Raw genomic sequence first — 24078 nt, forward strand, 5'->3', positions numbered from 1 at the left:
CATATTAAATAAGGTTTCCAAAAGAGCTGCCCTGATTAACAGCAAATGGATGTTTAAATGGCACAATAATGGCTTTGACAGGAATGTTTCTATAAAGCATATTTCAATCTGCTTTCTGTGAGCAACTGCACAAAGAAATTACAAATAATTCTAAGAATCAGATAAAAAAATATAGTGCTACTAAGTGAAAAAGAAAAATATAAAGTGGGTATGTGTATTGAGCACACAGTGATTAAACTGATGAATTAAAGAGAAAAATAAGGTTGTAGAAATGCTTTTCATATTATGAAATTAATGTTGACTATCACATTATAAGGAGATGTATTTTAAATATATGTATTTAGGCAAATTAGTTATGTATTACTGCAGATTCCAGGAAAAACTCACAATTACAGTAATTTCAAGTAAAAATAACATTGATAGTTAAAGCTGAACATTTTAAAAGTTGAATTCCAAATATAAATTTAGCTTTGAATAGCTTTTGGTATTAGATAATTAACAAGCTACATTTCTGAAACTAAATGGGCAGTTCCAGCTGTTATTTTACAATTAGTTTCCACTGAGGGTTTTAAATTAATAACTGCTGCAATAGCCTCAAACATGCCAATGTTAATTAGGAGTGGTGTTTCCATGTAATGCTATCCATGTATATGAATATTTTACTGGGCAAAAGGTCTAAGTAGACTTTTTTTTTATGTCTCTACTAAAGATAGAAGAGAGAAATGTAAAGCAGGAGAAGACTCTACTTCCAAGCCCTATTCCAGAGAGAGGTGTAGGATTCTTATGGAAGATAAAGACAACTTTCCTAAGGTCCTTATGCTAAAAAAACATGGGTAAAGGACAATATTTAAAACTAAAGATTATTAAATGCAAAAAAATGCAAAAAAAAAAAAAAAAATTAAGACTGTATAACCAAATTAAATGTAGAAAGAATCTTGGGGGGGGTAGAGGGGTGGGGGGGTGGGTGGAGGGAAGACATATCTTGAGAAATAAACACATCCTGGTCTGAAATCTTAGAAAAAGAGAAAAAGAAATTACGGGAACAAGTTTAGAATATTCACTGTTACAATTTTTTTGCCTTAACACAGGAAGAACTGAAAATGGTGGCAGTGTATGTAACCTTGTTTCACAACTTATATGAATAAAAGAAATACCTCTCCTTGAAATATTATGATTTTTTTCTACATAACATTACCTCTGCAGTTTTAAACATTTTGAAATTAAAGAAAAACTGCAATAGAGATTTTATGATGCACTGTAGCTTTTACTTTTTCTAATTCCCTCTGGTACATAGGCACCTTTTAATAAGCTGCTCAATATTTCCATCAAAAATTACGTATGCATACATTTTTTTTCACTGATTATCTTTCTTGCCTTTATTCAATGAAAATTAAAGAAGCTCAGGTCAGCATTAGCTAATTCCTTCTTTGCCTACCAAATAAGCTTCAATGTAATAATCAAAAAAATAAAGTAAAATGGAAAATAATTTTTATTAGAACCTTTATAAAATATTGAGCTCTTAAAAGGAAGTTATTCATATTAGGTGTGTATTCTGGGAAACATTCAGTTATCTATATACTAAACTTCTATGCAAAAAAGAAATTTCATTTTTTTAACTGTTAATTTGTTCGAAAGGGAAAACAAAGAATTAACCTTTTTGTTCATAGTAGAGTTATAGAAAATTCAGGTTTTTTGAATATAAATATGTACCACTTGAATATAAATATGTCCCATAGCAATTTAATACTGAAGAAAAATTTTTCTGACGAGAAGATGCTTATAGATGTGGGTGCTGTTGAAAAGTTTTGAAAAGCATTTGATTTTCCAAACCACATTTGAAAGAAAAAACAGATTTCCACACAGACTGCTGGCATTGTATGTGCTTCTTGCATAAACTCCTTCCATCATTCTTTCCTTCCCCTCACTCCAGCACTATCAGCACAGACACACAAAATTGTTTATTACCCCTTTTTTAAAACGGAAGGATTTTTGTTAACCAGTTAGGGGCATTACATGATTATTACAAGCATGTTCTAGAGAAAGCTCCTTGAACTAAAGATAAATAGCAGATATTTTATAAGAAAAGCAACATTGTTTTGTTATTTGTAAATGTTTGAGAGTTAAAAAACAGTGGAAAACAGTAAACTACAAAAATGAAAAACACAGTAGACCAGATATATTTATAATAAAGACGACTTGTGTTGATGAAAAGTTTTAAGAAAAAATACAAAATCATTTACAGCTACCTTTTCATGATTAAACTCTTTACATGTAAATTTTTTTTTTTTTTTTTCTGGAAGTGGTGGTGTTTAAAGAATTTCCATTTACATTCACAAATTGAAAACAGTCTAAGGACAGCTTTATGCTTTGATCTATGAAAGATCTACACATGAAAATGACCATGGAACATTCAGACCTAGACTATTAAGCTTTGATGTATGACATGAATGAAATCCTTGGATCTCAAAAATGATGAATCCAGAGCGTGGACAACAATTAGATTCTTTATTGGCCAAACTGAGGAAAGCCTGTGGTTCTGTTCACGTAAACTTCCAGAACTTGATAGTTTAGTAATGTTTATGTTGAACTTTATAGGCAAGGCCTTTTCACAACAGCCTCCAAACAGTCTGTATTCTCTATGCTCTTTGTCAGCCATTCCATTTTTGTCTTAACAATATTTTACCTCAAAATTATTTTACTCTATCTGTTCATGGATACTGCCTAATATTCATTGACTAATATTTTATTTCAGAGTTGGCTACAAACAACCATATGGGGGATGATTGGCAATTATGTACATAATCGAGCCAGTAAATTGCAAAATATTTGGTATAATAGGACCCACATCCCAATAGAGAAGTAGAACTAAATGTCATAATTTCAACTCTGTGCTGCTTCATAGTTAAGCAGAGCCATGCGTCTACTTCCTTTTAATTTTTCAGTCAGAGAAACAGAATTGCTGGGTCTTGTGATGAAGTTTTCTCAGCCATTTTCCTATTGACACTGTCCAGTTCTGCTGGTAGATTAGCACAACTAGTGCTATCCTTTCTTATAAACCCCAACATACACACTTTTTGTAATTCAGTCCTTTTTATGTCATGTTTCCACTGACTAAAAGTGTTCAAGGATTCCAACTATGCTGAGCTTAATTGCACTAAGCACTCTCTGTATATACAGGAAAATACTGTTGTAATCTAAAAAGATGAGAAAATTATCTCACCGAGTGTGAGATAATTGGGCAGAAAACTGGTTAAGATGACTACAGAAATATTTGATTAGTTCCACTGTAAAGCACTGTAATTTATTCATGCCGATATCCTACATTAGCCACTTTTATTAAAAGAGAAAGAACTAAGGAAATGACAAAGGGAAAACACATGAAGACACACAAAGAAGGAAATGTAGCTTTCTGAGCTACCCCAGGAGATGCTACTCTGTTTGTTGCAGCCATCTCCAGACATGGAAAAGGATCTTCTGGCCTGGTTCCCTCAGAATTCCCTTATATCCATCAAAAGTCTGTTCTTTTAACAAGTGATTGTCAAACACATATAAACAATCTGCTAGATTGGTTGTCTGGAGAAAGCCTTGAGCAACTCGATCTAAATTGTTCTGAGCAGGAGGCTGGACCAAATGAACTACAAAAGTCCTTTCCAAGTGAAATTATTCCATGATTCTATGCTTCCCTTGGATTTTTGTAACAGAATCAGCTATATAACTGCTTTTAGCACTCTCCACAGAAAAACATATATTTAAGTTTTTAGAGAAGTACTCACTGCTAATAAGAAATCTTAAGTGATGTCCTCCAAAGAGAACAAAGCATTGCTACAAACACTGCAACTGCTAAAAGTCTCTGTGTAGCTGGCATAAAGTTCTTAATTTCGCTACACAAAATGTAACTGTAGCAGAAGCATATCTTTGATGTCAGGTACCAAAGAATCCACAGATGAGAGAGTTTTATGAAGATCTTGAGGAACAAAACTTCAGTTGGAATTTTTACCTTACTGGACACCAGAGAACCAAACAAGAGCGAGCCCAGGCCTGAGAAATGCATTTTTTTTTCCTCCAAAGAGATGTTTGTTTCTTCCTGTAGTTAAAGCATTTATAAAATTTCCCTCCAATGTAATTTCTCTGATATCAAATAACTGGCTGACTTTCACTCCATCAGGGCATTAACATGATTTCCCCATCTCAGCACTCCTCCTGCCCAAAACTCTAGACTTTTCTGTTTTGTCAAACGTATTTGACCATGCATTTGGCCACTTCAAAAGTTCTAAGATACACAGCAGGACCACACAAGCCAAGAAATGACCATGTCATCTTGTTTTTCTGCAACCTGCTGAGTCGTCTCCAAGCAGCAGCTCACTCAATCCCAAGATTAACATGATCGGGTAATTAAAACCCACAAAAATGTGGTTCTCTCCTTCACTGCTTAGAAGAAATTTCATTTACTCTGCTATCTGACTCTTCCACAGTTTTAATTAACTGCTCTTCCCTCTCTTTAGCCAGGTTAGGCAGCTGCCTTGCTTGCATCATTACCCAAAATCTCCTTTATTCTGGTCCCTGGCCCCATCCCAAGGCCTTCTGGTATCTACAAGAGTTCTGCTCCACAGAACTGGCAGTTTCTTGATGGGAACATACAATTCTGGTCATATTTGTTGAAGACAAACACACCTTAGGTGGGGTTTAAGAATCAGAAATTAATGAGAAATCATTAAAACAAACCAACTCCTAGGATTTAGTAGGAAAAATAAATTGAAAAGGAGAAATTGTCTCGTACTGTGACCACCTAAAAATGTGTCACTGTATTTCTTTCACAAGCCCTATATTTACTGTTACGGTACATGCATCTTTGTTTACTACATGTATTAATAGTCTAAACTTAATTAAGCCATTTTCTACTGGAGGAAATAGTTATTTTTAGACTAATTTTTATATGGTATAAGAAAACTGAATTTACTATGTCAATACATTTCTTTCCAACTTCCAATAATCACCTGAAAAAATATTTGTGCCCAAACTTCTAGGGCACACTATTTTTCCAACATTCCGCTTTCAATTTCATTCTCTCTTCAAGTTAAGCAAGTAAGCTATTTAAGATGGAGTCACTTCAGCCTACAGGCCAGAAGTGGCCCAGTTTATTTAGTATGACCTGCAGCCATACCAGATTTACCTTTCACACACTGGCATTCTGGTAATGATATATATAAGCACATTCAGGTTTTCATGTATGAATTTATGGGACAAAGTCAAAAGATATCTGGAAATTCAAATCAGCCTTTAGCCATGAAAAAAGTTTCTCAGCCTTTCCTAAAAGCACAGTTTCTAAATGAGAAGCAAAAATTCTTCTTTCCCATGAAACACTACAAAAGTGACATTAATTGCATGTGGTTGTAGTTCAGACCTAAACAGAAGACTGTTTAAACCAAAGTGACACCACAAATTAAGTTTGTATCCCCACTCCAGAAATGCTGTAAAGACAGTGGTTCAGACAATGATTTATTTTCTTTTATTCTATTAAAAGCAGCAGCAGCAAATTAGAGGAGAAGAGAGGTTGGAAAAAGACAAAAGATGACATGTTGGGATTACTCAAATACTGTAGCAGCTAATTCTTCGGTAATCAACAGGCTGCTGTTATTTTTTTTGTAGAGTCTCTTAAGGTGGATATTGTACTACTTGTACTGCTTTTGATATTTACTAAAGAAATCTTGCAACAAAATTAATGAGCTCCACATTGTATGGGTTTGCCCATTTTACTACTTAATTTTTAAGCATTATGTATTAGCTCCACTTACACATTTTTGCTATCTAGTACTGTCTACTGTGGGCAAATGGGCAAATACTGTGTAAGTTAAGAAATCTCATATTTGGAGAAACAAATACTAACATAAGGCCTATGTGTTAAAAATATCCCACTGTTGTTTTTTGCCTTGAGTTCAGACTGTGTGTCCTGCCCTAACAATACAAAAACCTTTGCATTATTTTATTTTCTAAAGAAAAAATGGTAAATGGTGAAATTAACTCCACTGGTCTAACAGCAGTGACTGCCATGTAAGAAAATGGCTATCTTCAACCATGCTTCTGCAACTGCAGTATGTTCTAGAGTAAAGAATATGTAATTAGAAAATGCACCTACTTTGACTCCAAACTGGAATCTTCATATTTTTAATTAAAAAAAAAATTTCATTCATATTGCTCAAAAGTGTTGAAGCTTGCTTAAACAGATCAAAATAGTAACCCTCTTCCCAAAACCGAAAGACCACCCACTACCAACTTCAATATTGTCTCATAAAACTCTGCGAAGTAACTTGACACTCTGCCCTGACGTATTTTAAAAACACTAAAGCTAGTATAATTGGATGATTAAAGGAACAAAGATAAGACTGAGTCATTTGACATTTGACAGCTGCTAAGAAATTAGAAGAATGGTCACTGAAGCAGTTAGAGGAAATTACTGAAAATGGTAGACATTTCTCTGAAAAAGACAGAGGAAGCATGATGTTGTGCGACTGGTCACAAAGAAGCCAGTAACAGTCAGATGAGAGTTGTTTGTGGCCTAGTGCTTACTTCTACCTTACCCATTTGGTGTCTCAGTTTCTAAAGGAGAACTGGAGCATATCGTAACTGTATAAAACTAGAAAACCCAAATATTCACTGCACAGATCTAGTGCAGAACATTACATAAGACCCAGAGAGCCATAATGCAAAAGAGTATCCGAACCTTTAAGCAATTGAGTGACTTCTGGTTTGAAAAGCATGGAATTTCTGCATTTCAGGTAAAGCCACAGATCCAAAAATACCAGACTCAAAAATCTAAATTGGCACAGGTTCATTGATTTGAGATGTAAATCACATCCCTCCTGTTGCTTACTCACTGATGTGTAATGTGCATACAAGGAACACTGTACAGTTCCTCCAGGTGACAGAAACAACCTTACTTGCAGATTCCACTTTACGATAGTGGAATTTTCTGCTAAATTTTTAGTTACTGTGAGAAGAGTGGAACCTACATTTGGTTCTGTAACTCTCAAAGCAGTTATCAGATGGGAGTCTCCTTGGACAGAGAGGGCAGAAGCCTGTACAAACATTGGGAAGATCTCTTATCTGTGGGCACATTGAGAGTTGGATGAGGCCCTGCCACCCAAAGCCCTTGCTGGTGCCAGGCTGTAGGATTTCTTCCATGAAATCTCCATAATACAAGAGATACAATGCTCATTTAAAACAAAACAAAACAAACCCCAGACAAACTACTATAACTAAACATACAAGCAAACCCACTAATTTAAATATTTCCACATGCAAATATGAAGAAAAAGACTCTCATACAACTAAGTGATCAGAAGAGAAACTGGAGATATTTCATAGTCTCCTAAAAATCCTAGTCTTGACAAAAAGTAAAACTTGCTGTCATTTTCTAGGCAGTAAATGTTTTACTGCTGGGAAAAGATTTTGATGTTTGTAATTTCTATTGAAGAGCACTATGAAGTAGTTAAAAATATTGCCACATCTGAAAAACAGACCAACGGGAAGTATAAGACACTTGTTCATCTGTATTTCTGTGACTTTTCTCACTTGGTATTATTTGCAACCATACTTTCATGTCTGGCAACAGTGCCAACTCTACTAAGGATCATATATTACTTTTATCATGTTGATTACATATGTTCACCAGTTTTGCTGCCTATATATGATTAGTGTGGTTTGCACATACTTAGTGACACAATCCAGAGCACGACATTTTCACAGAAAATGTGTTTACTGGGAAAGAGCTCCTTAGAAGTTTGTGTTCCTTTCAGCTTTGATCTACATGACATCAAGAATCTCACAGTTTAAATATATGTTTACCATTTATATTATTAAGATCTATCTCTTTCACACTATATGGCTACTGAGCACTTTGGTAGTCACAAAAAATTTCCTTTACTCTTAGGTAAACTTAGTAGTAGCAGAATAAAAGAAAGCCTCTTAAAATACTCTCATCTGTGAGCTTAAACTTTGTAATGACTTGACATTTAAATTCTGTTATTCATCAGCACTTCACAGAAGAACTTGATTTGTCTGAATGGATTTGAAAGCCCACAAGTGAAGAAAATCAGAAAAACCTGGTTTTGAATATCAAAAGATTGTATGTGAAAAGTATTTTTACAGGCTGCACGTACCCATTTTATTGATCAATTAACTTCTCCCAAAATGAATTTTTCTAAGACCATATATGAAAACCCACCCCCTGCCCCCAACACTTACTGATAAATGTCTTTTCTGAGCACGGCTCTACTAAGAGGGTTGTCAGCCTGAGGTGCCATAGAGACAGATCCAATTTTGAGAACCAAAGTGTCTTCTTTAATTGCTGGATTAGCTGTAGTTAGGAGAAGAGAAAATATGTGTTTGATTAAAATGCATATAGCAGAAACACTGAAAAACTAATTCTTAAAAAAAATCTAAATAAGAATGTCTGCTAAGGATTCAGTTCTGCTCAGGAGCAAGAACTAATGCAAAAAAACCCCATAAAATTAATAGCACTGTTGTGATACATAAAAGACAAAACTATCGTCATTTAATTTCCCCACAGAGTTTTAGCACACAACTAAATCCTGGTCTGTGACCTCCTGTTTTCTCTGATGCTTTTTTATTTCAATTTTTTTTGGTCCAAAATGATGTTGATCCCACAGACTTCTTTGTGATCTGTCTGTTTCTCCAATAATTATCTGCTGAAATACCAGCATGTAAAGCTCTCTGAATCACGCATCCTTTTTAATATGGGCCCAAGTCCCTTAGATGTAAAACACTGCAGGATATTACAATGTAACCATCCTAGCAGCATTTGGTATGGGTTGCAACACACATGAAAAGTTCAAACACAAGGACTGAAACAAGAGAATCTGAAATCTGACACATATACAAAGAACAAGATGTAGTACTGGACAGTAAATTCCACATCAATAACTAAATTACTCCAAGAAGAAAAATCTCTGCTTTCCACTTCATCTCCATCATATTCAAATTTCAGCCACATGTATAAATTCTTAGTTTTAAAGGCAGTGGTCACATTAGATAGAAACCCAAAGTTCTGCCCAGAAAAAAATAGCACCACATTTCTTGTAGTAAACAAACTCTGTGAAGTTTCCACACAGGAAAAGACTGAGTCTAGTGCATCTCCTCCTCAGCAGACACAGACATACACAAAGCTTCTGGATATAAACTTCTGCTCAGAAGACTTCACAGTAACTAGGAAGCCCCTGAGAACATGTGATGCAAGCTCAAAGAGCTTCTCCTCCTCTGAAGTGAAACGGTTCACTTGAACACCAGTGCGATACATAACAAGGACAGAACGAGATCACACTTGCTTCCACGTCCAAGGAAATTCTGCAAGACTCTCATATACGAGTTCTGAAAATAAAACAATAGTAGCAGGGCAGAGTTTAAATATTTTGCTGCAGAGTGAAATGCTTGGTGTGGAAAGAACCAGTGAAATCTATGAACTTAAAAAATGGCTTCCCCAGGTTCGTTAACGTCTTGGTGAATAAGACACCTTGCTTTGCAGCTACATACATACATATGTATATTTTTAAACAGATATAAGAAATTACAGAAATTCCAATATGATATTTTGAAACAACTGTAGGGAATACCACAGTAGACATGCAGCAGAGTGGTAACACCAGTTCCATGACACAACTAAATCAGAACACAAGCAATTTACTTAAAAGAACCTCATCTACTTGAAAAGCAAAGTCAAATCCTTTAGTCTCCAAAGCAGAGCAAAACCATATATTGATGGTTTGGTTGCCAGAATGTTGCCATAACTGAGGTAGAAAAGTTAAGCTGACAACAAAATCCTGTTTGTGACTAAATCAGAGACCATATTTTCAACTTTTAGATCAAAAAAATGAGTAAGGCTTTGTACTAAGTATTAGAATTCCTGCCACTGGGCACTTAACATGTTGGATTTTTTTTTTCTAATACTCACATAAGAAAAAGGAGTGAAGGTATTAAATATACTTAATACTGTAATTGCAACTTAATTAGGTGGCAAATGCCTTATTCTGAGAAGTGTTTCTTAATAAAATATATCTTGGGCTAAGAATTTTAATTTGTCTCTGACACTTAGCAAAGCAAAATAAACACAGGACTACTCATCACAGTCTCTATTATGTAAGCAGTTTAGGATTTTTTTTTCAAGGCTGAGCAAGGCTCTTCCTGTGTACAGCTTCCTGTAGGTTAAGGAATTAAGTCAACCTTAAACCAGAAAGAATTACAGGCATTAATATTTTCAGCTGGCTTCTAATGAGTGGTAATGTGAGTCATGATTTAGGATGATGAATTCATATCTCCACTCATGAACCGATGAATTCTCCCATTAGCTTTTCAAAATATGGGAATAACGTAGTGAACATCATCACAATAATTGCAAATACTTAAAAACTTGAGGGGCAAAAAAACCTGCACTACAAAATATGAGTACAATCTAGGAAAAATTTACAGATCTATGTGTAATAATGTTCACAATCTCACTTGGTTTTACCCCCTCATCTCAGTCTTCTTTTTGCTGAGCTGAACACATTATGCTCTTTTAATCCTTCCTTGTTAAGGCTTCTTCTCCAGCACTTGATTAACATTTGTGGTGCTTTTCTAGCACTCCCTCCAGTTTTATCAATTCCCATTTTTATAACAGAAAGCAAATTGGACATGATATTCCATTATCCGCCATATGCAGAAATACAGCTACCACCCTTATTTCTTTTCACTCAGCCCATTGTGACCCTTAAGCTGTTTTCAGCCACTGTTTCCCAGGATGGTCTTTCCAGTCCCAAAAATACAGTCTGCATCATTTTTTTCCTTGATATATAACTTTAGCTTTAGAAGATTTAGTATATTTTCTACAAGCACTGATATAAGCACAGTGATCCAGATGCATGCCCTATAGAGTCCTTAACATTTTTTTCCTCAGGAAATTCTTTGCAACATATGTTGATGCTAGTAGCAATGGTTTTATATTTACTTTCAGATTTTTAAATACCAATTTCACTTATTATTCCCAACTGACTATTTCTTTTAGACTTCTAGTTAGCCATTTTTAATTCATTTAACATTTCCACAGATATCATATGGGGATGAATTTAAGTTAGAATACCATGAGACACAATGTCAAACTCCTTACAAAAGTCTAAGCATATCAAATCTTTGTAAACATTTTACCAACTTAGAATTGTAACTACAATGAAGAATGGAAATCAGATGCGTTTAACAAGACTAATTTTCCATAAAACCATATTTATTATAGAGTAACAAATACATAATTCTTTGTTAACTGAATCCTGTAATATTTTTTCTTTACATTCTCTGAGGGAGAGCAGTAAAACTACCTGTCTTAATTTTATTTCACCATCACACTTTTCATTTTACTAGATACACCTTCAGCTGTCTAAAACCTGCTCTTCCAAGTCGTGTTAAAAATTAGCCTCAGAAGACTAAGATCCCTGAGCACAAGTTACTCCGACTGATTTGAAACTGTTTAATAGTAAGCAAGGAGGATGTTACAGACCATATGTTATGACTTCAAAGTAGGGAGTCATGCCCATTTGACAAGAATATATCACTTCTACAAATGCAGGACATACGTTTATTCAGTATGCCACCTTTTCTTTTTCACTATCAACAAATTTACCATGTCCTTTCTAGTGAACCCTGATATTTTGGTCCTAGTACATGTTAAAAAAAAGTTCCTGTTGTCCTCAAACCAGCCAGATGTGGATTTTCCCTGTCTTTCCCACTTATCATTTTTTTTGCAATTTACAATTTTTATTTATAGTGTTCTGCTACACAGTATTTCTTGTTTCTATTTGTTATATATTGCTTTTACACATTTAGTTGTCTTTACTTCATCACCAAGTAAGTGAGGGCTGTTGGCCAGAGCTTGAAACACCACCTGATGTATTAACAAATCAAACTCTGAGGGAAAGCAGCATTGCTTATTGCCTAGGATAGAAGGCTGCCCTCAAATCCACCACAAAAAGAAACGTTAATCTCGTGCTGCTGCAAAATCCATGAAGCTAAAATGTTATAAAACTGCATGGGTGTATTCACACATGCGTGTATGTAAATTCCTCAGGAAAAAAAAATCACGATTTTGATTATTTCATAGTGTTTGTGCACCACAGTTCATGGTGCAAGTTTGGGTTTGGACTGCATGAATAAAGAACAGATTTGCTTTTCTTTTAACTCTTTATGGTAAGTCACAGTTGGGGCAGGATTGTTTTGGTAGCCATCACTAGGTGCAAGGTATGAACAGCAGACAATTGAGTAGAAGAGAAACTGAGGTAATTGTTTTTCTACTTTTACTCCAGTCATCACAACTTGAAACACATAAATCTTAATGGATTAAAAATCTCTCAGTCAATAAATGATGAGTGAGGTCTTATGGGGGCATATCTCCACAATCCATAGCACTTTTCTGACCCAGCACACCAGTAATGTGGGTCATATTCAACTCTTACTCCTTATTAATGTTTCTAATTTCTATTGTTCTTGAAGACAATAAGCAGTAGAAGAGAGAAGCGATTTATTTCTCATTCAGAAACAGATGAGAGTTTGGGAAAAATCTGGGGTGAAAGAAGAAATGAAAGGAGAATGGTACTGATTTTCATTGTGATGTTATTTCAGAATTTTCCAGTGGAAGAGGTTAGCCGGCTTTCTTATTTAGTAAAGCTAATCTTTAAAAGCATCCATAGTTTTTCTTCCTACATCCTTGCTTAATCATGACAATTCTGATCTTTGCATGTGTTTTTCAAGCAAGGGACAGCAACAAGATAAAGTTTTTTATAATTTCTTTTTAATGAAGTATACAGCTACAAAGCTACAAAAACATACTTTTTAAAAAAGATTTCCTTGACAGCATGCCCTAGAACTCCCTTCCAACAAGAATCATAATTCTTTCTTGCCAACATAGCCAGTCTAATTTTATCTTCTTGTGTTTTCAGCATTCCCAGTTGGAAAATTGCAGAGGATGCTGGCAAAAAAATGATCTATGTAAATTCTCATTGTCTACACTTCTTGCAATTAGGTTATGAGAAAAATTTAAAGACTATACTCTTAGGATTATACTGTGTGCTATCATGTGTAATAGTAAAAAACCCTCCGTACCTATAGGACTTACGTAAACATATCATGATACCAGTAAAACAATGTTTTCCTTTTTTTTTAAAAATCTCTAAAAGAATTGTTGATAATGGAAGTGACAGCATTCCCACTAGCTGTTACAAAGTGTAATTTTAACATCAGCATATCATTATTTATATATAAAGATGGTAATAGAAATGTAAATATATTTTATGTATGAAGAGAAAACGATTTCTTACAGAAAAAAACCTATTATCCATAGATCAAATAGCTACTTACTGTTGTTTGAAAGGACAGTTTATGCTATCCACACCTCTGTAAACACCTGAAAGCTTCTTACATAAGGGAGTCTGAATAGCTTCAACGAAGCATTACTAAAGAAATGATAAACTCTATCACCGGTTGGACAGCAATCACAAGGTATGTTTTAATTTTCTCCAAACTGAACTAGAATATCTACCTGCTTCACTACTGCATGGTTTCCTAGGTGCCAATTTTCACAAGAGCTAAGGCTCCCTGCTTACACTCCGTCGCTGGAACAGGCGACTATGGAAGACTGAACTGCATCAGCATAATGAGAGCTGACACAAGAATCATCACTGCAGAATTGGGTTAAGTTCTCTTTCCACAATTCTTGACCATTTTTGTTCTATAATTATAAATCCACTCTATAGGAACTGGGAAAGCAAAGATGAAATAAATCCCTACAAAGCTTTTCAGCAAATCAGCAGACAAGTAGCATGAATGTTAGATGTTTCCTAACTCTGACCCTTAAAACTGAAGGCCCTAGCAACGGTCAGCAATTTAACTTAAGAGTATTTGTCTACAATATTGAACAGCAAAAAATCTCCAACACAACATACTGTACCTTCTGCAGTATGATGATCTTCCTCATTTTTGGGAAAGAAGACTCTTATTACACCAGTGTTGATATAAATCAGAGGCAAGTTGCGGGAAGTTAGAGCATGAGTCCTCATAGGTTGGCCCGGTGATTTTCTTTTCTCTTTTTGACTCCTCGGCAACCTGGCTTGAAAAATGCTTGCAATCGCATTAAGCAAAGGAAAACAGAGGACCACATCAAAGGCCTGAGCAGAGAGAAGAATCTCATGAAGAAAGTGAGGAGAACCATCAGTATGACCTTCTGATAGCTTATGGAATGTTCTTCGTTCATTTCTTGATATCAGTTTGTGCCGGACATTTTTTGTCACAGCTTTGGTGTAAGTGAGAGAAAGAAATCCATGTTGTTGGTGTGAGCCATCTAAAAGTTTTGCAGTTGTCTGTTTCAAGGAAAAAAAAAAAAAAAAACTGCTGCAAAAATGTACACATATAACATCCATCAATTGCTATATTCTCCCTTAGAACGTTTAGGGTTCTACATTTTCTAACAGCTTTCCATGATCTCTGAATAGTGGAAAAAATTTCTTTCATTTTTTTTTAATGGACAATTTGTCCACAGTGTGTCCACACTTCACTGTATTCTGTCAGCTAAAACTATGAATTGCTGAACACTTTTTTCTTTTCTGATTATTTATACTGTATGAGATTCAAATCAAATCAGCCGAAAAAACCCCATATATTCAACTCTAAATTTACCAAGTATTTTCTGGTAATCTTTCACACAGCTAAATATTTTGATTTCTCCTTCACTTTAGACATTTTAGAAGTAGATCTTACTCCCTTGCATTGTTCCTTCTGTATGTGCAAACACCATAGGGGCTAAAATAACGTTTGGATACTGAGACAGTGTCACTCCATCTAAACATGGGTGTATAAATCACCCATAGTCAACTAACTACTCTAAGAACTGAGCTGGTTTTGCCCTCATCACTTCTGAGTATTTAATGACAACAGCTGTAGCATGTGCTAAAGCACATTGCTTAAATACAGGGGCATTGCACTATACATTAGAAATAGCAGATTCCTTCACTTAGAAGGACAGATCTCCCAGATAAAGACGAAAATTAGATGCTTAGCTCCCAGAAGATGTATAGTACTGTTTTCATATTGTCTTTGAAAGTCTTTCAGTCATATATTGTTAGTGAGTGAAAAATGTAAAAATAATAACTAGGGATACTATTATTTCACCAGTGTAATAAACATTTTGATATAATTCTATAAGATTGTTTAAATATTAGCTTTAATCACGTGAGCACAAATGAAAGCAACTACATTTTCCAAGTAGTTGCTTCTTTCAGCATCTTAAATTTGATTAAAAACAATTTAATGTAATTTAAACCTTGTTGATAGAAGAACAACATGTCTTTCTTAAATAAACAGGATACATAGATTAAATGCTGAAAAACTGAAAGCTTTTAAGTGAATTAAAACAAATCAGTCAGTTAATTTCCTATAAGAACTGAAACAAGCAGAATAAAAGCAAGTATTACCAATCAATATTCATGACGAAAATAAATCAGACCACACAGAACTTCCACTAATATAAAAAGACTCAATACAGCTATACATTAGTGAAGAGTCCAATATTATAAATATAAAGTCTTTCAAGGATAAACAGGCAAGAAAAAAGGGGTTAAATATCTCACACTGAGATACTCTGAATCAGCAAGTGATGTTCCAAGCATTCAAAAGAAAGACTCAAATATGAAATTGTCAATTGTTGTATTATCATAATTATAAGAAGTAATTTTAAAAGGTTGCATAAAGGTATATTGCAGTAATACAAAGTACTTAAATCCCTAAGTAGATACCAGAATTACATGAACAAAATACAGCATCCAGTACTAGCTTTTATATATTTGGCCTCCAAACATTACTGCATGTGCTCACTTTGAATATAAATGAATTCCATTGACTTCAGTGCACTGCTGTTATGTACCATCAACCCTCATTCCCATATGTACCAAAAAATGACTGACAACTATCACTAAAGGATAAGTGGGAAATAACACAAATACTATAATCAGTAAATCCATTCAGCACAAAATATAAAATAATTAGATGACAAGAAACTAAAGCCATATGAGTTCTATTTTCTTTTCCTACACCAACTGGCATTTATTAGTGGAAGTTCTGTGGTAAAATTTTTAAAAAGATTCTTACAGAGGGAAAGAAGCCAGAGAAATTACTGAAAGGGTCCTGCTTGCTGATGGGTCGAACCAACAAGGTACGTCTGTTCAGCTTGTCAGTACAGGAAAGGAACACACCTCCATATTGCCCCAGAGACCAAGAATCTTCCCCAAGACTTGAAGTAATGAAAATGAACGAGGCATGGAAGAGGGGAAGATAAAAAGAAAAAAAATAAATAATTGCTATAAGCAAAAAAAAACCCCAAACAAAAACATTAAACTTGCATGGTTGTATGTACCTGCAAGATAAAGCTTATGCCATACATTTTCCTAAAAAGCTGAAATTCAATCAGATCAAGCACAAAAATGGTAAAAAAAGAGAAAGAAATTTTGTAAAACTTTATGTGGAAGGACAACATATAGCAAGAGGTCAAGACAAATGAGAATAAAAGTATAGTAAAATCCTGCATATAGAAAAGGAACTTACCCCTGGATTTTCAGCAGAGAGCTTTATTAGAATGAGGAGGAGAACGATTACAAGAACCAAGAAACTGTGAACGAAAAGCTGTGCTCATATAAGTTACAAAATCATATTATTATTTAGAAAAAATGAGCTATTACATATTATAATGTGCTTTGTACTATAGTTCTTGTAATCATTCTTCTTACAATGAAGAAAAATATGTTGCTTAAGAAGAGTTATTCAGGTAAACACCTTAGTTTACTAAAGAAATCTCACCAAAAGCTTTTCTCTGCATTGTAGAAATATTCCTTCAAAATGTCCTGACTGCCAGTCTCCCCCTGGCCTGGAAGACAGAATGTTCACCTTATCTAATCTCTGCTTTTGGTTTTAGTCCATAGAGATTTCAAGATAGAGTAAGGTACTCTGAAGAGATTATGAAATGAGAACAGTAACAATTTTGTCAAGTGGAATAACTTTTTTTTTTTAAAGCTTCCATATAACTTTAGAAAACAAGAACACCCTGAAGCTGAAAACATTTCTAATGGAGCATTAGGCTCCTGGGAGTGAAGTATCTTCTCTCAGGTTTTCCATAGAATCTGTGGACAAAGAAGTTTGTTAAAAGCACCTAGCTACTGGGATTCCAAAGCATTTTAAAGCATCATGACTTGATTTTAAAATATATAGTACCAATTTTGATTATCAACTATTACAATATGTACAAACAATAACTGCATTTATAACTTAGGCAAAAGAACAGGAATTCAAATTTTTTCAGACAGCTGATTAGAAAAAAATGGTCTCAGAAATGTTGGTAACTTCACTAAGTTGATACTAAATCTCTTTCCTTTTTTACATAGGGAACCCAATAGTTGTCCAATAAGACCTTGCAGATATTGGCTCCTAAGTCAACATGATTTGTGCTTCTTTTCAATGCCAAAAAATACTCTGAAGCTTTTAACTATCTTTCTTTTCCTCTCAGGCAGTAACACAAGAACTATTCTATTTTCTCTTAATTTGTCTCCCATAACGGAATCTGTTGGTCTGTAATGGCAAACACTAACCCAATTGATCAAAGACCACACAGGCTGTCTCTTATTTTGTCAAGACTAGTGTGTTCATGGCCAATACGAGCTAGAAGGTGGCACATGCAATCTCTCTACAGAACCATGCATCTGGGTGCCAAATGAACATAGTCACATTGATGCAGCAAACTATTCAACTAACAAGACTTGCTAAAGTTGCAAGACATACAGTGGGCCTCACTACCTACACATAATATTCATGATTTAGTGGTTGACATTAATTATTGAAATTTTACTCAGGTATGTCCGCATAACACTATGCCATGTCACTCAGACACAATCAGCTTCGTTTCCTGCATTACAGTGTTGCTAAGCACAGCAAAAGAAACAGCTCAATTTTTTTACAAACTTCTTTTCAATACCTAAGATACAGTGCCATAAATCATTAAATATTGGCACTTGCTAGCACATCATGAAGCAATATTTAAGGAACTTCCCATTCATAAGTTCAGCTAAAATGAATGGGTTTTGTCTAATGGACCAACAGAGCAGTAAGTGTGAAAAAGCACTTGCCTGGTTTGTAAAGATTTCTATGTATTTCTTTGGAATCAGATACAATTCTGAGAAAATGTAATTCTGATTTTTATTACTTAAAAGGTTAAAATAATGTCATTTAAATTGAACAATTACCTTAAATTCAAGTTAAGAATTAAGAATAAAAAACCACCTGTCACCTTCTTTCAGTCTGAAATGAAAGCAGAATAACTTCACAGGAATTACCTGTTTCTGTAATGGTCAATATTGAAGCTTTCTATTTTACATTTGATTTTGGTATAGACATCCTGCATATCCACTGAGGCACTGAGATCTTCTAATTCACTGACAACACAAACTTCTGCAATAGTCAAAGAAAATAAAATTATTAGTTATTAATCTGAAACTTGCAAGTTTTTAAGCAAGAAATATATCTGAGACACTACATTTTGTAACTAGGATGATTCTACTTCTAGTCAGAGCTTTTTCATAAAGCACTTTTTGAATCAAGTGTCACACAGATAGGAATAAAAAAATATCCTAGAATCCAAACTTTTTATACAAATGTGTAGAGAGACTTATGCATGGGCGTTTTAGTTCAGGTGTTCATAGTATAATTCCTGAAAAAAATGTAAAAAAATATTTGCCAAGATATTTACTCTAACAATACTTGAGATTTCTTTCTCCCACGTAATTAGTTTTTTAAAATCAAAGGTTCAAGTACATCTCTTTGAAAATTGGCTTTAATTATTACTCTCCTTATTTTTTCACATTTCTATGAGTAACAATGTTAATTGCTAAGCATCAGTGTTTCCTAACAAAAAAATATTTGAAGTCCTGCAGTACATCCATAGAATCTGAGTTCCTTTCAAACAATTACTGCCTGGATGATAATCCAACTTTAACCTCAAAGGAAAAAAGAAAAGCTGTGTGCCACACATATTTGTCTTTTCAACACCGAAGTTGAAACTTCGGTGTTGAACTCCATATTAAGCTTCCTATGACCTTAAGGATTATACTATGTTGATTATGTTAAATTTAAATTTGAAATTATCAATACAAAGCTACATGTCCATGTCTATACATGGACATACACAAAATATACTACTAAATCATATCAAAATGAAGCATGATTGCTTCTCAGGCAATAAATGCAGCATTCTATTAAGTAAAATAACCAACTTATTTCCAATTTAATATCATAGTCTTTCCACATGGAGGGTGAATTTTATGCCAAAGAACAACACTGAATTTTGATTACACGCACTAACCTAACTAGCTTGTCACTGTAGTTTAAAATATAGATCCAACCCATTATTTCCGCATTACAGTGTTTAATATTGTCAACAAATGCTCTGAGTAGCTAATATGGTGCTGTAAAATAACATCTGGAATTTAAAATAGTATATTAGGGGAAAAATGCTGAATACCTGTGCCATTATTTCTAGGATCAGGAGCAAACAATTTTATAGTAATTTTTGGCAACATCCACTGCATCCATAGGCTCACACGTCCACTTGAGACTCCAATATTACTTGTTGTTTGTTCCAATGTAATCGAGTCTGAGAATGGAGAATCATCACCTCCCTGAAGAGAATCACCCTATGAAATAGATGCAATAGCTGAGGAAAAAAATGTATTGCTTTTCACCACTCCTCTTTTTTTCTTCTGTCCAGACTGATGTAGATGCCCAAACTATATAAATACGGGTTCATTAATAGTATATTTGCATTAAGCCATTTTTTGAACACCAGGAGGAAAAAAAAAAGTGTATTCCCCTTTTCTTAAGTAGAGATAATAGACTTTGGGAAAGATTATATGGTAGAACTGTAAGGTTCCATGACTTAGTTCCACTTGGCATAGTGAGCTTTCCTCAATAACCCTACACTAATGAAATACTACCATCAATGAAACAACACAGGCTGATAGGATCATTCTGAGATGGAATGGGAAAGTAGATAAGCAGGCTTGTGCATATCTGGAAGGTAAAGGAAGAAAGAGCTGTTGGAGATGCCAAACGAAAAGCCAGTTTGTATGGCCATAATCCTTCTATATTACATACACACTGGGTTTGGTTGGGTTTAGTTTTCTTTTCCCTTTTTCTATGTGCTTCCCTGTAACTGCTTGGGAAAATGATTTCACAAAATAATAGCTTTTTGTAAGAACTGGAAACATTTTAGTTGCCACTTTTAAAATATTTCTGTTGTTTAAAAAACATGATTGTTACTTCTGATGTTCTTATATGATATGTTGACAAATGAGCTTGTAAAAGCTTCTGTGCCATTAACAATCTCCATTCATTCCCTAAAACATTAAGAGTTTAACAAAGAAGACACAAAGGTTAACATTTTTAGGACAAGAATATGCCAAATGAAAGCTATACTGAAAATCCTGTTACGAGGGCTGATTAGAGTCCTGCGGGCATGTTCTGATAATTCTTGATGGGACAAGTGAAATATTTGCCAGCCATCTTGATGGCACAACTGAAATATTTACCAGCCATAGGACTTCATCCTGCCCCTTTGCTGGAACTTACTGCCTCCAGATAGGAACGATGGAAACATGCAATTGCTCATCAGCTCCTAGTGTTTACAGCTTATTAAACTGAATGCAGTGGACATATAAATCACTAATGTCAACCAGAAGCCACTAAAAATCCACCAGTATCTTCACTTGCAACTCCAAGTTTTGCGAGTTTCCTTCATTATTCAGGCACAAAATGAAAGGAACAGGGTAATGTCACTTTGATACATAAAGACCAAGCTGTTTCTAAGATTCACAGACCAATAAACACCCAAAGTCTTAACTTTCAGTGAAGGTTTTGGGGATTAGGAATTGCAACTTATGATGAACAACATGTTTGGGAATTTTGACATTTATCTAATGACTGAGATAATTTAATAATGGAAGACACCCTGGAATCAGACCTACATAGAAAGCATGGCTGTTTGAATCCTTTTTAACCTGTCAAGCAAGAAATGACAATGCACTCACCTCAGCTTCAGATGTCCCAGAAAAACTTACTTTCAGTAGCAAAATTTAAAATCTGAAAGTACTTGACTCATTCTGCAGTCCAAGACTGGAGAATGTGAGTATGGGAATTCTGTTAGCAATCTATTTTCTGGACGGGTAGAACTTATTCCAAGCCAAATGACATAGCTCATATGGAACCATTTATGTTGATAAATCACATTTTCAATCAACTCAGGCCTACAGTTTAATTATAGGATTTATATCATGTATACATGTTCTCTTATCAGTAATGTAACATTAAGAGAAGACAAGAAGGTAGGTCAAAATCTTACAAAAGTTTTGCACACAATCCATTACGACTCTGGGCTATCTGACATACACCAAATGGAGCAGATGACATTGTGCTTTTAGAATTTAGTGCATAATGAAGAATATGATTACCGCTTTCTTTTTCAGAGAAACACTGAAACACAACTTCTTCTTCAAGCTTTCAGCTCTATGTCACTCAAATTAATTTTTATTTTTTTTTTGGGTCCCAGCAAAACACTTAGAAGACACAGACAAAGTACATTTGCTGTTTCTGTCTGTGTGCAATAACCTTTACCCTTGAAAAACTCAGTGATACCTACTACAATTGGTAAGAAACCATCCGCGTTGTCAACAGCTGACATCATAGAGAACTTACCACTCCAGATATTCATTCACATGAGGAACTAACATATGTTACTGGAAAACAATACCCAAACATGAGACTACAAGATCTGGACCAGTTCAACAGACATAATATGAAGTGCTGAAATGAGAATTAAGATTCAATTCACCTTTAGTTGTTTAAGGTGATGGTGGCTTTGCATTAATCAAAATGTATGAAAGAAAACAGGTATATTTCTATTTATGTTTATATTTATTAAATAAGGCATTATTGCTTACAGCTCTGAACAGACTACCTGTAGAGCCATAGGTGACCATATTTTGAAAAACTGTTAGACTTCAGAGCTGCAGAAAGTTATCTGCTATTCATACAAGGTTTCTTAGTGGAATATATATATATATATATTTTTTTTTTTTTTCAATCTCCTCATCGCACTTTTTAAAACAAATGAAAAGAAAAAAGATCAGGCCATAGCTCAAGTAAGACAAACCTTCAGGCTAAGGACTGATGGAGGGAGATGGTACATAGCACTGTAATGCTCATTCCATGGTGAAATTACACAATTCAGAAAGAAAAGAAATATCCTACTCTATTCAATTAAATTTTAAGAAAAATCAGTGGTATTTCCATAACATTATATATAATTACAATCATCTTGTGCAATTTTTAAAATACCATCATTGATAGATTTAGAAACAAACCTCAACATGTGTTTTATGGACTGAGATTTTGCTTTATCAAATGTCATTCAAATGACAGTGGGCTTTTGCTCTTCAGATACCATTTGTGAAGAGGAAAACGTAAAGGAACACAAGTCCAAGTCTAACTTTACCATGGTTCAAGACCATTAATCCATCTAATGGTGTCTTTTCATTATGAATATAACTAGCTAGTGCATAATTCAGGTATGTTCAACACTGTCTATGTACAAGTTTGTGATGACTGTATTAAAGAAATCTGTTTAAAAAACCCAGAAAGCACCACAGAAAAAAGATACCCTGCCAGTTACTTGAATTAAAGCTGCCATTTCTAAAAACTAAGTAGTTCAATTTTGTAAATCTCGAGGATTAGAGATTAGTGCTATCATTACTAATCATCAGTAGCTGGTGAACAGCAAATAAAAAAATGCCTATTTTTCTGCAAATAGTTCATGATCAAGAAAACATTCTCTATGAGAAGTGTTTCAGTAGTGTACAGAAAGCAAGTGCTGTCATAATTGTGAAGATTTCCTTAAATATAAGTCATGATGTGTCAAAGACTATGGATATGGAATTAGGTGACAGTGTACAAGTCAGACTAAAAAAAGATGTTACTCACTGGATTTGTGAATGCCACGTAGGAATGAGATCACAGAGCATGAAAGATCAACAATGGAGAGTTTCAACCCATAGGAAAAACAAGTAGCTCACCTTCAAGAGAACTAACAAAAGGGTAAGAAAATCATGTAATATTGGCAGTACTAACCTCTGAAAAGGTGCACCTTAACTATGAAAAGGCAAACAGGATAATAAATTGGAATGCTTATTATATATTCATTGTCCTCTGATAGATTTTGTCTGTTACATCTTTATTCTACATAAATCTTCTAGATGTCTGCCATAAAATGCTTCATTACTTATTAATGGTCAGAGAGAGAATATGAATGAACACAGATCTGGATGTACCAAAGACCTGCAGAAACAAACTGAAGAAAACTAACACCTATGCTTTGGTTTGCATGAAGTCAACTAGATTATAGATTATAAATTAAATGGGAGAAAGGACCTGCTCAAGGCAACTTTTTTTTTTTTTAAAACTTTAGCCACGTACTATGCCTTCTTTCCCTTCCTGCTTCCATCCCTGTCATTTCTCTTTTGAGCATTTCTTCTCCATTGTGTTCTCGTCAAGCAAACTTCCTTACACAAAACCACCTGAAATCCCTCTCCAAGCCATGGACTAAACATGACCCTCTTGCTTTTATAATTTGTTTACTCTTCCTTCTTCCATTTTTCTCTTACATTGTCTGCAAATTTAGATTATTAAATGTAGCAGGACCTATCTCCTGCTGGATATCTAATAATATTTAATGTCTACCACAGAAGGACATCTAATTGGAGAAACCTCAGATAGGTCATTTGACTAAGATGCATCCAACTCCAAAGCAAGTGTGGCACTGTGGACGTACGGCACCCAACAAGATGAAAACATAAAAGGGTGGTAGAACTTGCTAAATAACACATTCAGAGCAGAGGTTAACTCCTTTCTGCCAAACTCTGACTCATATTTCCTATTTGCTTCCCCAGCGAGATACTTCCT

The 24078-nt window shown here is 34.6% G+C and overlaps 1 protein-coding gene across 6 annotated transcripts in view; it reads right to left on the minus strand.

Moving 5' to 3' along the window:
- VPS13B (vacuolar protein sorting 13 homolog B) overlaps positions 1–24078 on the minus strand; it is a 486160-nt gene that overhangs the window by 185231 nt on the left and 276851 nt on the right. For 4 of the 6 annotated variants that reach the window (XM_075743649.1, XM_075743646.1, XM_075743647.1 and 1 more), the window contains 5 exons: positions 19589–19760; positions 18405–18519; positions 16174–16315; positions 13982–14390; positions 8242–8353 (listed from right to left, as the gene is read on the minus strand). In XM_075743649.1, coding sequence (XP_075599764.1) covers positions 8242–8353; positions 13982–14390; positions 16174–16315; positions 18405–18519; positions 19589–19760 — 950 coding nt within the window. Of the gene's footprint in view, positions 1–8241; positions 8354–13981; positions 14391–16173; positions 16316–16878; positions 16946–18404; positions 18520–19588; positions 19761–24078 lie in introns of all 6 variants that reach the window. The other 2 variants (XM_075743650.1, XM_075743651.1) reach the window with 1 other exon arrangement.

The sequence above is a fragment of the Balearica regulorum genome, chromosome 2 (assembly GCF_011004875.1).
Source record: "Balearica regulorum gibbericeps isolate bBalReg1 chromosome 2, bBalReg1.pri, whole genome shotgun sequence".
NCBI classification, from domain to species: domain Eukaryota; kingdom Metazoa; phylum Chordata; class Aves; order Gruiformes; family Gruidae; genus Balearica; species Balearica regulorum.